Genomic DNA, 17,128 nt, shown 5'->3' on the forward strand with positions numbered 1-17,128 from the left:
TGCAAACACTTGAAACTACGTAAAATCATTTTCTGTGCTTTACAGTACCGACAAGATGATTGGTGTACGTTAAACCAATGCAGAATATTTCCCACTGAGAAAATATGAAACATATTTTCCCTGTTATGAATGACTGCTGGGATAATAAAATAGGGACTGCCATGCTAATTATGCATAAATCAGTTGTTATGCTGAAACAGGTCAATCAGACAAACTGTAATATTTTTTGTTATTTATTACACTGCGGTGGAAGAGATACCCATGTGATATTTATCGTCTCTTCACTTGTGAAAATATGTCTTTTGAGAGGTCATGACCTCTGATCACGTGAGTAACGGTGTCACACAGTACAACTCCACATATATGTTATGCAAAAAGCGTGCACATGGTTCTTTCAATTCATATTTTTAAATCGGAAAAATACTTGCTGTCAATTCTTATAATTAATGTTAGCAGAATAATTTAACAAAATATATATTTTAATAATTTTAGTTTAGCCTTGAATATGTTTATGATATTGTTTGTGTAAACTTCATTCATAGATGTGTGGCATAGGAATACAACATTTAATTGATAAATACTGATTGCTAAATGAAGTAGCAACAACATGGCGTCATTTTGCTACATGACGTCATTTGGTAAGCAGTCATTTTCCCGCTCTTTAATCTGGAAGTCATTCTGTGCGATGTGCTGTATAATAAGTAAAATACTATACTTGTTCCCATGCTTTCGCTTGTGATGTACTATTAAAAATACACTCGTTGTAATATAAATGGTACATTTTCTCTGTTTTAATTTGGATGACCAAGATTTTAATATTACTAAACAACAAGAGTAAATACATTTTAAAGAGACCATTACTGAAAGAGTCCGATATGACAATTAAAATGAGCTAGAATTTACATGAACATGAAATTAAGTAGGATTACATTACATTAAATACTGTGTATGAATGACATGTCATGTTACAAAAAACATCACAAAATTGAATAACCTGTGATGTCCAAACAGGCGGTCACTATTATAAAGGTCAAGCATGTCAAGGTCACAATGATGCAATAAAATAAAAACCTATAACTATGGAAGGCCAATAATGCTTACAAATATTCTCTGACTGCATTATTACAGAGTTGTAAACTATAAAATTCAATTATCTCAGTATGTCTAAAGTGCAACATCACAGGTTAATTAATATAAATAGAGAGGTTCGGCACGGCCCAACGTGAATGTTTCCGTGTGCGTTTCAGCGAATTCTTCGTACTACATCATCAGTTTGTGTGACGTATGTTCCCATGCCATACGTACGAGGACACGTCATTACGTATAAAACGCCATTTATACGTAGAGGCTAAAACGTATGTATACAAATGTATTTTTTCTACCATAAAGCCATTTATTTACATAATTAATGTTAATTGATAATTATTTAAATATGTTACTCGTATGTATATTGTGGTTTTATTTGTGTGGAATGTAATATGAGGGTTTTGTGCTACTTATAACATATGTATAGTAGAAACATTTCATTTAAATTTTCTAAAAAAAATTCATTGTGTACTCTTACCAAGACGGAAAGCACCTTTAGTCCTTGTTTTTTTCTTTTTTCTGCTTTCTATTAAAAACAAAACCATATGAGTTTGGACTCAAACCTGGAGTGGGGATGACAAAATAATCCACATCAGGAACGTAGAATGCAGCAGGCCCGTAGCCGGGGAAGGGGGTGTAGGCCTCTTGGCCTCTTTGGGAAAGGATCGACTCCCTTAGAATCTGCTGGTCCTTAGCTATTCGCACATTGTTTGTCCTTTAAATAAGTATGCCAGGCATTAAAAATGTAATCCCCCACCCCCACCCCTCACTATCAACTGATACCAGCTACATATATCATATGGACCGGATATGAAGTTTTTGTGAAACGTTTTATTTATCTAATTGTAGTGAAACAAATTAATGTAATGGGTTTCATGGAAATTGCCTTTGAGATATAAATTTAACAAACCAAAACGTTTCCATGATACCCGACCTTATTTGGAATTTATTTTTAAAGGCCTGCCCTAATTTTTCATTTAATAATCACAATAATAATAATAATAATAATAATAATAAATAATAATAATAAAGCAAGACAACCTACCCTAACTAATGTTTTTTTTGCGCTTTTCTGGAAATGCACATTTATGAAGGCCTTATCACAATAAACTGAATTAATATTTATAAATAATTTGTTTCTTTCAGGTCAAATATGGATTTTTTTTTTTTTAAATCAGTTGTTTTAACGCCTACAATTGACATTATGCTTCTTAGAGAAGTGAATGTGAATGTCCCGTTCAGTGACCCTGTGAAATGGAATGCTGTTGCTGAAGCATTGAATGCTGCATTAAATCCAGAAAAAGCAATCACGTCCAGGACAGCTGGAAAAAGAAGCTGAGATAAAGATACATGAGAACAAGATAAAGAATAAAGATGACGTGAAGACGTTGTCCAAAACCAAGGAGGATACTGAAGGAGGCGAGTTCATAAGGAAACGAGCAATGGAAAGTTTAACACAAATCAGTGATGGTAAGGAAGTAACCAACGAAATGTAATTTTATTATACTAAAATCATGGCTACTAGTATCAGGCCTAGAAACAAACGTGTGTTTCCGAGAACCCGACCCTATCTACAAAAAAAAAAAGACAACCTATTTTTAAATATTATTTTTAAAAACATTTTTGTACATGTGTACTTGGTTTTTGATTTCTTATTAATATGTTGGAGAAAATAATACACACATAACAGTTTATATGGATCAAAAGAGTTGCATGTATAGGTAGTTTAAAACAGCAAACACATCCCCAATCCACCCCCATGTCCCACTACCCCGCACCCCCCCCTCCCCAAAAAAAAATACACCAACAAAAACGAACTACAAACAAAAAATTAAAACTCTTTACCCTATCTATTTTTATTTATTATTATTCTTTTTAGTTAACTATTATTGTTTTGTTCTCATTGCACATTTTTGTTGTATCTTTTTAGGCCTAAATATATTATGATGTACATATATCAGTACATCGGAGAAGTGATATATTTCAGGGATAGAATGCTGGAAATGTTCAGAGCACCATTATCCGTCTTTTTCTTTTTGTTCATGTCAGTAATTTTAGTTGTTAAAATATGTCTGTTGTGGATTTAGTCATGGCTGAATAATAAAAACTAATATTGTCAATGGGTTGTCATAAGATGTTCTCTGTAATGATTACAGTGGCTTATTGTTGTTTTTCAACTAACATGGGTTAACAACCTGTACTGTTTCAGATTCTGATGTTGATAACAGTGGTGAACTAAAACAGCCCAAGAAGAAAAGAAAACGTAAAGAGGACCCGTTGCTAGAATTGATGCGCGCAAAGCTTGATTTGGAGGCAAAACGTGAAGAGAGATTGGAGCGCGAGCTGCAGGAAAGGGCCAAAGAGAGGCAAGAGAGAAATGAACTGATGAAGATGTTAATGGAATACAAACGCTGATGGTCAACAAATATCAAAATGCGGGTTTTAATCAAGTTAATTTCAAATCATCAATGAAATTGTTCCGAATTAGAGACAAATGTAAATAAATAAATAAATACTGTTTTTTATGTCTTTTTCTTCCACTTGATGTGTATCAAGTATCATTGTTTTAGTATATATGTAGAGACTCTACAGAATACAGCAATATATTATCGCTAATGTACAACTAGGTATGGTTTCTTAGGTAATTTTCCAATGTACTTGGTTCAACTTCAAAAAACTGAGATGTTTCAGATCCATATAAACATGTATGACAATTTGTAAGTATTGCCCCAATCATGTATAATTTTCCAACTGGTTGTAATAATATTTTGTGGTTCTTTTTTAAATCTAGAAAGGCGAAGATACTGACCATTTTACCAAACACCTACTCAACACACACTCTTAACTTTTGACATTCGTGCATTAAATGTTTGCACAGCACCCTTGAATGGTCCAATTAACTGTGGACGTAAGGGATAAGCAGGGTCCCCATATAAGGATAGCTGATTACCAGTAGGGCTCTTAAATGGTGTAATTTTGGGCAAAAGTTCACTCATTCGAAGCAGGCCAGCATCATGGCGACGACCATCCACCGGTCCATACAAATTGGAAATTAAACCCTTGGGGGTTACTACAGACTGAAACTTGATTCCATGGGTCCGTTTGTGTCCATTGTAACACTGACGTTGGTATACAGTGGGTCTGCAGATTGGTCTAACGGTTCCATCGATGAAGCCCCAACAATTATTCAATGGCGCACCTTTGGCGTGTACTGCCTGGGTGAAATGATTGAGACACTCCTCACTCAACCACGGCTGATCAACTTCATGTAACAAGTGTCCAAAATGGTCATATATGAAGGCTTGTATAGAGTTGACAGTGGCCGACAAAACAGATGTAGGTCTTCCAAAGATCGGTTCCAGATCGCATAGTCTGTTTGAGTATGCTAGCCGCCTCAGTAGAATGCATAGTGCCTCAATACCGTTTACTACCGATCTGTCGGGCAAAACTACTCTTTGTGGTATCCCGAGAGCTTGACATAGACACTGAATATCCTTTTTTTCAAAACGGAACATAGCAACACATTGCTCGTTAGTAAAATTATCCAAATCAAACCTACCATAGTTCGCGAACGTTGATCCCCGTCTTCTTTTTACTTTATATGCGAACATCAGACACTCAAAGTCATCCAATGTAACACCCATTTCTCGCTAACAACTACAATTTTAGCCCTGGAAAACAGCCACTAGCAGGTGGAGACACATTGAAAAGTTGTTTAAATGTTAGAAATAACGATAAACCAATATTAAAAAAATTCTTACTTGTTCTGCAAGATCCTTTGCTCCTCAATCTAAAGCAAATGAAAGCAGTAAGAAAATAAATATAACATAACGTAACGTGAAAAAACATTTGGATAATTTTCTCTTTTATGAATACTTAGCCTGACCTCAAACAAATGGCATTTTCCTTCTGTGATAGTAAACTGGTCCTAACATCCCAACAGCCAATGGGATGGCTAAAATCTTACAATGAGTCCTCTACTTCCTGTTCCAGTCACATGACTGAAGCTTCCTTCTTTCCCTTGAGCGACAATGAATGGACAAACCGAAGTGGGGACACCTGACCTCATACAAATGGGTTCCAAGATCAGAGATGCCATTGTCTTCTCCCCATAGACCAGAATGGTTCTGACAAAGTGGAAAATTTGAGCCATGGTTAGCTGATCCACCACCAAGGATGCATGGGCAAAAAAAACATGCAACAATGTTAGTAACAATAAGTGCTGTGTCAGCATCTGTCAGAACAATGAACCAAACAGCTTCAAGGTTAGAAAACAAGGGAACTATTATAAAGGTGACAACAAATAGCCTAAGTGCAAAGTGCAAAAAAGCTAATGTCCCCTGACCCACGGTAGATCTCGGTGAACGGTTCCGTTCAGAAAACCTGTGAGCCAAACGATGTCAGTGCATTGCAATGTCCTAAGGTCATCGATCTTAACAAGTCCAGACAGAATCTCGATGAACCTTGCGATATGATGAGAAGCACTGACATTCCGAAACCCAAAACTGACCTGCAGTAGATCTCCGTTCAGTAGACCCGTGGGCCGAGCGATGCTGATCCCATGATTGCTGTATACCTATGGTTGACCGTTCTGTTGTACTGTTCACAGGCTCTCAAGGACATCTTCAATGTCAGGATTGGCTAGGCTCATAACTGGAACTGAATTATCATCCAGGATGTCTCTCAGTAGACAAGCACATGCATGCCAGTCTCCAACGGTTGATTCTTTCACGGTACTGTCTCCAGGTCAATGATCCACACAGGACCCGGCGGAATACTGATGATCTGGGTCTCATTCCACGAAGCAATCTTAGAAGAGCATCAATGTTCTAAAGTTCTGGACTGATGTGGACAGTCTGAACGACCCTTGGTAGATCTTGGAGAACAGCTGCGTTCAGTAAACCTGTGAGTCAAGTGATGCCGATCTGATGAATGTCGCGACTTTTCTTCTCTCGATCTGAACCGGAACCTGACAAAGCCAAGTGGGTAGGTGTCAAATCATATTCTAATTGCACTGACACAGCCATAACAGAAGCCAAAACAGGAGCCATAATGGGAACCTGGCAGGAGTTGAAACCAGAACCAAAGCCGTAAAAGTAACAATCATATCTTGTGAATATAGCATTGTCTGAAGTATCTCCATCATAGAGTCTCTGTCTGATGGACGGTTCCACAGTTAAAATGGGAGGAACAAGGATCCAAAATCCCCTGAAGCTCGATCTGACCTCTTAACATGGGTTGACAAAGCCTTGAAGTATTCATCAAACTCAAGAGTCCGAAAAGGCCTGAACAGAAGGAACACTCCGAAGTACGGCCGCAGACTGCCTTACAACAAGAACACAAATCATGTGAATCTAGTAGCCAAGAAGTGTCTACACTTGGTGCAAACCCTCATTAATCTCGATGTAACTTGAGCCATAATAAATTACTGTAGATAAACAAACAGAATAACTGGAAGTCAATGACTCCAGATTAAACAAGAACACAACTGCCATTAAGAAAAAACAAAATGGCTGACGACAACAGGCACACGACTGAAGAAAAAAGTTGATAAAATAACACTTATAAGAATGAAATCAAGCAAATAAAACTACAACTGTGGTAAAAACTAATCCACATACAAAATACTCGACTAAACCAACAGCAAAAACACGATGGCTTAGAAAAGATGTCCGAACTGTATAAGTAAAGGAGAAAAAAGAAAGCTCACTGCAAGATTTTAAGCCATCCCATTGACTGTTGGGATGTTTGGACCCGTCTAGTATCATAGTGGGAAAATGCCATTTGTTTGAGGTCCGGCTAAGTTGAAAAGAAATGCAATTTTATTTTCATACCACAAATAATCACAGTTGTACTTATAAATGTATTAAGTTTTTCTTAAAAATGTCTTCAGTTAACTTTGTTTAGGACAACATTTACAAAAATACTATTTACTGAAACCCAAGTAATAAAAATCATCCTCACTAATTTTTTCTTCTTTTATTTACTAAATTCATCCCCACCCCACGCCCCAGAAACTGAACAACTATCATTACTAAAATAGTGGATTGGGTTACATGCAATTATCTGTGTATATTTAAAATTTAATGGTTGTCTTAGTTACTGAATGTTTTCGACAACTACACACAGAATTGATAGATTCATAATTTTGTTTCGTAGAAGTAACCAGACTTACACAGTTTTTTTCTGATTCCATCCTCGAATTGCTATAAAAGAAAAAGAAGAATTGATTGAATAATAGGCCTCCAAATGGCCAAATGTAAATATGAATAATTAAAATTAGAAATGTTAAATAATGAGTACTTGGTGTCAAACATATAGTTAAAATTTGTTTTGTTTAACAACACCACTAGAGCACATTGAGTTATTAATCAATGGCTATTGGATGTCAAACATTTGGTAGTTCTGACATATTAAGAGAGAAAACCTGACATATTTTTCCATTAGTAGCAAGGGATCTTTTATATGCATCATCATCCCACAGACAGGATATCACATACCACAGCCTTTGATATACAAGTTGTGGTGCACTGGCTGGAAAGAGAAATAGCCCAATGAGTCCACTGACGGGAATCGATCCTAGAGCAACCATGCATGAGAGCTCTTGACCACTGGTCTACATCCTGCCTCCTAAATATAGCCATTTCAACACTTGGTCTAGATAATGAGAGAGAAACCAGCTGTACTACACATGGGCTACTCCTACCAAAACAGCAGCTAGGGAATTTTCACATGTACTTTACCATATACCACACCTGTAAAATGTTTGGCTACAAAAAGTGTGATTTCCCCGATATATTGCACGGTGATTTCCGAGAGGATTTTTGTAACACCAATGATCACATATAATGTAGACAAAATACTATATTATCTAAGTGAAATTGGAGGACAGCAAACTCTAGAAGCCGTGTTACAAAAATGCCCACCATCATGAATACTGGTCTTTGATCATTCCCAGGTTTGTTTCATTGATAATGACTACTTTAGCATTTATTTCATAATTAAATGAATGAATGAATGAATGATGAATGAATAAATGTTTAACGACACCCCAGCACAAAAATACACCTTGACTATTGCGTGTTATAAAAGGTAAATATATGGAAATATCTCATAATTAATCTGCAAACCTATATCTTATAATTTGTTTTACTTTGGGTCCAGTTATTACACAGAATTAAAATTATTGTTTTCCACATAATTCTTGTGCAACGTAGATTAACTGAGTTTAGTTACATAAACCCACAAACTTATCTCTTCAGATACCTGAGCCTTCTTCAACGTACTCTCAGAAATCACCATACACTATGCTGACTTCGACAATAGAAATGACTGTACAATGTATAGGGACATCACACTTTCTGTATAACAGGACAAGAAAAAAACGTCCCAGTCCACCTTAGGTGATCAATCTTAGGTCCCAATGCTCTCCAATCAAGTGCTCTACCATGCAGCTACATCCTGCCTCTTGTAGGTTGTACTATACCAAACAAAATCCCATGGGCGACAAAGTTGACCTTTGTGTTTAAAAACACTACATGCTATATATCAACCAAACTATGACCCATAAATATCAGGCTACAACACCTACCTCAACGTATTAACTGAAGAAAATGGTACCTTTCATGGCTCATTTTCGATATAACTGGATATTTTTATAACACCCCTAGTTTCGCACAAAATTGTAGTACGTACTTTTTTTTTTTACAGATACCCCATACATGTTTCAAGCACAAGGCAAATTGACACAGCAGTATTAGATGAAATAAAATTGCATACATTTATTGCCCAGATGAAACTTAAATTTTTCGACAACAAACACTGTCCCATTTATAACCAAAGGCAGGACTTGTGGTATTTAGTGCTCTATCTAAAATTGTGTGCACCTTAAACTTTAACCCAGCTGAATGTTATTTGGTTTATTACTATCTGTAACAAGGAAGACCTAATGGTCAATTCGATATACCTGTCACAGGTGAAGGTAGATGTAAAGGAAAGTCTGCACTCCACGGTTTTGATGCTAATGCAGATCCAGCTTTTCCTTTTCGATAATCTTCATGGCGCAGTTCCTGATTACAAAAATATTTCATAATAATATGGTTTCACTTTGCATGTGTTTGTTAGAATTACCGAAGAGTGTTTTTATGCTTGGCACACATCAATTAACACCAACTAGACTGTCCAGTCGGTAGTTGTCCGAACTTGTGCACCTGCACACACCAGCTGAGGCGACTGTCACAGCTCTGTCCTGAACAAACCTACCGATTAATGCCAGTCAGCAGTAGTCTGAAAATGCGCACCTGCACACACCAGTCGATGTGACTGTCACACCTTTGCCCTGCACACTTACCGATTAATGTCGACACAACTTTTTATCCACGGGCCATAAAGTCAATATGTGTATGAATCACTATGAAGTTTCTTTCCCCCCCCCCCCCCGTGTCTAGCCAAATCATTCATGCTTTATATCCATTAATCATATGAAATATAACCTTTTCTATAATGCAACAAAGAGGAAATTAGTTATATTACTTAAAATTAAATTCAGCAGACACACAAGAACATATCTTCGGTATTAAAACAAGAGTTTTAATTACATTAGAAATAATGAAAAAAGTTACCTTTTCAAACATTTAGTGACTATTTACTTTACAATTGAATATAGGTATCTAAAAGTTATTACACTTTTAAAAATTTGAAGAGATAGTAACGTTGAGTGAGTAAATAAATATGAGATATTAAAAATATACTGTTACCAATAAAAATGTTTTTAAAAAAATCAGATCTTGAAATACCCGTACCCCATACATAGGATAAAAATTCCACCAAAATTTGTTTGTGTACTTTTGTTTTAAAAACGGCTTCACTGAAGTGATCAACGTTGTTCTTAAAAAAGCCATTAAAAATTCTATGGTGGGTGTCAATATAGCTTTTATCCACATTCCTTGAAAATTAAAAACCAAACACAAATCAATTATTTGAAAAACATTTACCTCAAAACTTTTGTTTTCATATTCTTTTAAACACTGAACTCTTTCTGGTCTCACTTCATAACATGCAGGGTGACTAAACTGGAAGTCTGGAAAATTAAGAATTTTGTTTCAAGATTTACTAAAAGTAAAAGAACATTTTAATTATTAGTCATTGTAAGATGTAGTACTAGACACACATTTCACAGAATTACATGTGTCACCTATGGTCCAGGGGTCCCCCAAAGGCAGAAGGTGTATTAGGCTGCTCACCTTAAGTATGTAACCCAATTCTTTGATGTTGTGTAAGTGCCTTAAATCAATTGCTGCTATGCTTTATCTGGCTGTGTGTGGCAATCCACAGTCAGGGGTACCAACTTAAAAATTTCAGCTCAATATTTTGACAGATTGCAAAGAAAATTCTAGAAAACTGATGGTTGTAATATATTTTAAGTTCAAGGGTCATAACTCTGTCAAAAATGGGTAAATCCCATTGAAATTCAAACTTGATCTGCAACTCTATATGATAAAGCTATGTACAAAAAATTAAACTCCATATCTTGAGGCATTGTGGAGGAAAATAATATGAAAAACCATAGGAAGGATATCTCCACTCAAAGCTGATCTGTAATTGTACATAATGAAACTGTATAGATGATTTCAGCTCAGTATCTTGAGTTATTATGAATTTTTTTTATAGAAAACCATATATGCGTTGATACAGAGGTATCTAGGAATTGCATATGGACTTACTGAATTTCAATTGTCACAACTGTTTAACTCTCTGCATGCTGCTGGCAGAAACTAATAGGATTTGCTACTCTGCATGCTGCTGGCAGAAACTAATAGGATTTGCTACCCAGTTGAAGCCCTGTATTTCAATCCAAATTGAAATCTGTATCTTCCCATTATTATACTACTTATAAAAAATTCACTAAAATCCACCCAAAATATTTAAATAATTTTCTCATAGCATGAGCTAAGGGGAGGTCTCTCTTCAAACCATGGGCCCATTGGGCTATTTCTCGTTCCAGCCAGTGCACTATGACTGGTATATCAAAGGCCGTGCATATAAAACATCCCTTGCTGCTAATGGAAAAATGTAGTGGCTTTCCTCCTTAAGACCATATGTCAACAGTGTTCTCGCTGCTCCATTTAAGCATTTTGCCAACCTCCTTTATTTTTATGCACCCCTCTTTATTTTCCCACACCCTACTATATTTTACAGCACCCATCTACGCTATTTCCAAATGCACACTTTTTCCCCCCACACAAAAATCCGATCAGTCTGTACACTGGACATCAAAGGAAACAAGCCACATTGTGTGTACGAAAAAGAAAAGTCCTGATGAAAAACTTCAGTAGCTTACGACAGTTACCGCCACGAAATTTAACAGTATTTTTATCAGCTTCTATTTTGTCCCATACCTGTATCCATTTGTATGTTTGATACACACAATAAAAGTTATATTTTATTTGAGCAATGAAAGAAAAAACACTTATTTGGCACCCAATTTGTCACGTGATTAGAACGGTCATTCTGACTTTTGTTTCCACTAACTATCGTCTGATATTTTGTCCTCTATTGCAAATTTAATTGGTTGTAATTGATTATTTGTACTTTCTGTGATTTCTGTCATTCTGTTTATTCAGCAATTCTATATAAAATATTATAAACTTTTTATTTTGGGGAGATATCACCACTTATAAAAACAATGAAAGTGGTAGTATTTATCATTAAAATCATTTCTTTTGGGTGCCAAATAATATATGCACCGCCTTTACAAAAACGAAACGATATCAAAGCAATTGATTCATTCATTGAAGATGAAAATAAAATGAACAGAATTTTTTTTATGCCACATTATGGGATCACTTTACAAACATCTTTGTTGTTCTTCATATATCTTGAAATCTTTATTAAAATAATAATACTAAAACTTTGCCCGTGAATGTCAGACCGACAACATCTCCAGTTCAATTAAAAGACGAGTCGGCTTGTATTTCGTATCATCTTTTCCGTACCAAATACTGAGAGGCAAAATAACTTATTTAATAAGGAGTATGTCTTTCCACAAAGTCGACCAAAACACAATGATATATGGTAACCAAGCTTTCCTGTTTTTTTTGCTTTTGGTGGTGGTTTTTTGTTGTTGTTTTTTTAAAGGGTGTGGTGCCACGAGGCCACCCTCTTTTAATTTTCACCCAGCGAGAATACTGTGTCAAAATGACCAAATGTTTGACATCCAACAGCCGATGATTAATAAATCAATGTGCTCTAGTGGTGTCATTAGACAAGACAAACTTTATAGGTACATTAGCAAGAACATAAGTTAGTACAAATATACTTTAAAATATATAATGTGGTAAATTTTTCTGTGACATTTTAAATACAAATATATTTACTTACTATGTTGAGGCTGGTCAGATACAATAACCTGTGTTGGATTTTCATTAACCTGATCAAGGAATATAACCGGTACTTTGATTTGACCTGTAAACAGAGCATTACAAAGAGAATAAACATATTTAGCAAACATAATTTTCAGTATACATTTTTATGAAAGTACACTAAATAATAAATTATTAATTATACATAATAAACATATTTAGTATAAATAATTTCCATTATAAATGTACATGCAAGTACACTGAATAATAAATTATTAATCATAGATTTCATAAACTTGTAGACAAGAACAGTACAGAATATTAAATAATTACAGAGAGCTTCTTATTAATTTTTCTTCTTTACTACACAAATTTATTATGTGAAGATTGAGTAGGTTTTTTTGCACTCAACCATATATATATATATATATATATATATATATATATATATATATATAGAGGTTATTACCAGTCTTTTTCGGTATTGTCAATATCATATATTAGGAATAAAAATTGTATTAAGCGAGCCTCTGGCGAGCATAATACATTATTTTTATTCCTAATATATGATAGACGATACCGAAATACACGAGGGTAATAATCTCTTTATCATATAAGCTCAAGCTTAAAATGTCGTCTTTTTGTAAACTGTACACGCAACTTTAATTCCAGTCCGCCATTACTAGATATTCAAATGACGTAAGAATATGTCGCGCGGTGTATTTTTGAATGGAAATGACGTCAAACATGAACAACGTCATTTTGAATGTCCTTACATCAAAATAAAGTTATACCTAACGTTTTTTGTTTTTTGAATGCTGGACAGCTTTCAGTATCAAATTGCCATTGAAATGTTTTTATTTGCTGATTATGAATGCATACGTCAATCATGGAGTGTCACCCAAGTACGTTTGCTTTAATGTCAATAAACCTAGTGCTGAGACCTCGACTAATTTACATCTAATTTGCAAAGTTATCAAATTCTTAAAGTATGTGATCTGAAAAATATCACATACTTTGATTGCACTGAAAATGTAAGATATTATATGATAAATATATTTATTACCCCAGCGGTCACTCATAACAGGGAAAATAAAAATCATAATTTCTCACTGAGAAATTATGATGCATTGGTCTAACGAACAATACTATTGGACAATTTGACGCTTACAAACCAATGACTTTATCGGTACTAAATATGACGTCATCACGATTTGACAAACACACAAAATGACATCATGTAGTTTAAAGAGTTTGCCTTTACGGGTCTCTGTTTTTGGTGTTAAATTAATAACAAAATATCATTTTGAATGCAATTCATTATAAATTTGGAAGCAGAATAAAGAGAACTTGTGTTTTTAAAAATTATCTATGAACGTGATTAAATTACAACGTTATAGTAATTCTCAGAACAGTGTGTAAAGTGGTTTACATCGTTCCTATACAGGTTGGCCTTCGTGCATGTGCGTCGAAATTAAAGGCTTTTAGAGAAAAATAGCTGAGGTAATAAAGAGGATAATAAACGAGTTACCAGTTATTATCAAATTTATGTCCCGAGTGAAATAATTTTCAGTTGTCACGAGCTTTAGCTTTGTATAGGCTATGAGGTTATTGGTTTAACATGAGGAGTATTATGTTGTTGATAATAAATGACGTCATATTATTAATGTGAGTTAGCTAGTTTTAGATCAATATTTTGTTATTAAAACCTTCATTATAAAAGCTATCTTGCTAATTGGTAATGTTAAATTTTAAATATGATAGTGTAGTTTATTTATGATAAAATGGTCAAATAAAGAAGTTACTTTTTCAGCCATCTTTGTTTGTGTAAAATAATGGTTTATTTATCGAATGGATGGGAGAAAAAGACTCCATCATATGCGGTCATGTGGGATAGAAAAAGTACACCCTCAGTGGTGGAAATTTCTACCCTGGAACTCAGCAAGCCTTGTGTACTTTTTCTATTCCACATGACCACATATGATGGAATCTATTAAAATATATACTTAATTGATGCGGGGTTTTTTGTTGCTGTTGTTGTTTTTAATAAACTTAAAGTGGTTCTGACATCACTAAAAATGTTTAGGTAATTGCATATATCAGGGATGTAATTTTTCAATGTTTTATCAGATTTCAACTTTTTTGCATAAGTGGTTTTCAATAGGTAGATTGATTTGATCCAAAATGCAAAAAAATTACCTTTATTAAGAAAGGATTGATATTTTCAACTTTCACAAATATTTCAGCTTTATTTTTAAATAGGTATCAATGATTTTCTATTAATATACTGTCAGCAGCGCTTGTTTTATATCTACAGAGAAAATCTCTACTTACTTTTAATTTCAGAAGTGGCTGATAAAAACATAGTTGAAGGAGTCCTGGATTCATAATTAGAAGTAGGACAGGTCGAGAAAAAAACTGGATCTCGAGTAGAGGCAGGTGATTTAGTTTCTGAAACAAATATATAATTATAACATTCCTATTCAAATATATGTATTAGCAACAAGTTGTAAATAGAAGTGAAAACATACATACATACATACATACATACATATATATATATCACTTATTGACCTTCACTGAGGGCAATATCATGTTTTATGGACCAAAGAAATTGATATTGACCGAGACCAATGGCCATAAAACATGATATTGCCCGAAATGTGGTCAATAATTGTTTTATTACATAATGTCATCCATAAGACTTGTACATTCCTGCTTTGTTTATCAGAATCAAAATATATCAACACTTATAATTTCCCTCAATGCATTAAAACTGATGGGATTTAGTGACGTCACATAATCCTATGACGTTGTATGACACGCAGAGGAACGAAGGACAGCAAAGCGTTTTGTCACAAGTATGTGCTTGTTTACATTAGAATTAGCAGTTGACGTTGCATTACGTTACCTACTCATTAATTGTATAGAATTTTGTCTCATCTTTATTTTCATTTATATCACTTTTGATGGACCGGTGGGACCGTCTCAGGGCAATATCACTATTTACGGAAGGTCATGTGACTGGTTTTTGACCAATAAGAATACAGACTGGTGCAGTAGGTTTTTAATTTGAATGATGTCAGTATTCGAATGACGTCACGTTGCAATAAAATAAACTGGATGCATGCGTGTCGTTTTTACAAACACTAGAACACATTAAATGCAAAACTGCTGTGGAAAATGTTTTGTTCAGAGATTTTTTTTTTTTTTTTTATTATTCCCATTTTTATTGACATGATATTCACACACAAGATATATTCAGCTAGAAAATCAAATATATGTGACTAATAATCCAACATACATGTATGAAAAATTAAAAAGGAAACCGAGGACATACTAAGTATCAAAAAGAAGAGAAAAAAATACAATCTAAGTTTTAAATAAATTGTTCAGAGATTATTAACGTATCTAACCATGTTTGTACAAAATAGTGTAATTTAAAAGTGTACCATTACAAAATATGGCCATGAATTGAAATTGTGATAAGATAGGTTGTTATATTTGGGCCTACTGTGTTCGAAGCCAAAACGATTGTGCAGCAAGTGTCTCTCTGGGGTTTTTATGGTCCTATCTAGTCAGTCCCATTCACTCAGCTTAATATTTGCTGGTCTGATCAACAATTCATTAAGTACTTTGAATTTAAACACCTCATTAACTTTAATGCAAGCTTCATGCCAAAATCTAAATTGTACATTTCTGAGGTCTTGTTGCTTATTGTGACGTTGTTTAAGTTTACGTGTGACGAAGATCACTTGCCGACCCAGTTCGTAGAAAAATAATGTGTAGTAGACAGGAAAACTCGTTTAGTATTCTCTATATACGTATATAGTTTTCCTATTCTTCATTTGATGTTGAAGAATGGCCTGAGAGTAATAAAATTATGTTCTAATCTGTTCTGAAATTATAAAACTAACAGAAATTAAAATAAATATGTATATAGATATATGATGTGGAATTTTAAATACAGTAGAACCTTGTTGGGTCGAACTCTGAGTGGTCGAACTACCCGATGGGTCAAACATTTTCTCCAGCATGGACAGGATTTGAGCCAACGTGATTCAACTGTATGTATTGGTATAGTGTGCTATAATTTGATGCTAGAAGGTCTCTGCCCTAGATATTTAGTAATCCATTTCTCTTATATTTAGTAATCCAGTTCTCTTATATTTAGTAATCCAGTTATCATAAACTGTTGGCCAAACAAACAGACATCCCTTATGAAAGTTATATAACAATTTCAATTACATAGATGTTTTTCAAAATTACACTCTGATTTATAGAACAATATACCAATATATATTTAAAGTCCCATAACTATAAATTGTTTCAGGAACTACTAAGCCTTCAGTCTGAATGCTTAACCAAGGCTGGTCAATTAGTCTTTGCTATCCATTACATATATATATATATATATATACACACTAGCATTTTTCAGGTGAAAAAGATTTTTGATTCAATTTGCCTTTAAACAAAAGAATTTCAAGTTAATGGAAAGCACCTTTCTTTAGAGTTATTCGTCTGATGGCTTCAGGAATCTCATGGTCTGTGCGCCATCTAGGCAGGTCCAAAGATGGCAGAGGTTCAGAACCCTGAAATGCTTTGCTCAACTGAGTCATTTTAGCATCACAATACCCCAGACGCTACAAAGGAAACAGATTTTGAGGTGATCCTTAAATTTT

At 34.5% G+C, this 17,128-nt stretch overlaps 1 protein-coding gene across 7 annotated transcripts in view; it reads right to left on the reverse strand.

The window, feature by feature from the left end:
- LOC121375902 (nuclear pore complex protein DDB_G0274915-like) overlaps window positions 1-17,128 on the reverse strand; it is a 72,905-nt gene that overhangs the window by 6,613 nt on the left and 49,164 nt on the right. For 6 of the 7 annotated variants that reach the window (XM_041503597.1, XM_041503601.1, XM_041503599.1 and 3 more), the window contains 8 exons: window positions 16,948-17,089; window positions 14,781-14,897; window positions 12,466-12,549; window positions 10,080-10,165; window positions 9,053-9,155; window positions 7,262-7,292; window positions 4,848-4,876; window positions 1,565-1,612 (listed from right to left, as the gene is read on the reverse strand). In XM_041503597.1, coding sequence (XP_041359531.1) covers window positions 1,565-1,612; window positions 4,848-4,876; window positions 7,262-7,292; window positions 9,053-9,155; window positions 10,080-10,165; window positions 12,466-12,549; window positions 14,781-14,897; window positions 16,948-17,089 — 640 coding nt within the window. The remainder of the gene's footprint in view (window positions 1-1,564; window positions 1,613-4,847; window positions 4,877-7,261; window positions 7,293-9,052; window positions 9,156-10,079; window positions 10,166-12,465; window positions 12,550-14,780; window positions 14,898-16,947; window positions 17,090-17,128) is intronic. The other variant, XM_041503604.1, reaches the window with a different exon arrangement.

Source organism: Gigantopelta aegis, chromosome 6, assembly GCF_016097555.1.
Source record: "Gigantopelta aegis isolate Gae_Host chromosome 6, Gae_host_genome, whole genome shotgun sequence".
Lineage (NCBI taxonomy): Eukaryota > Metazoa > Mollusca > Gastropoda > Neomphalida > Peltospiridae > Gigantopelta > Gigantopelta aegis.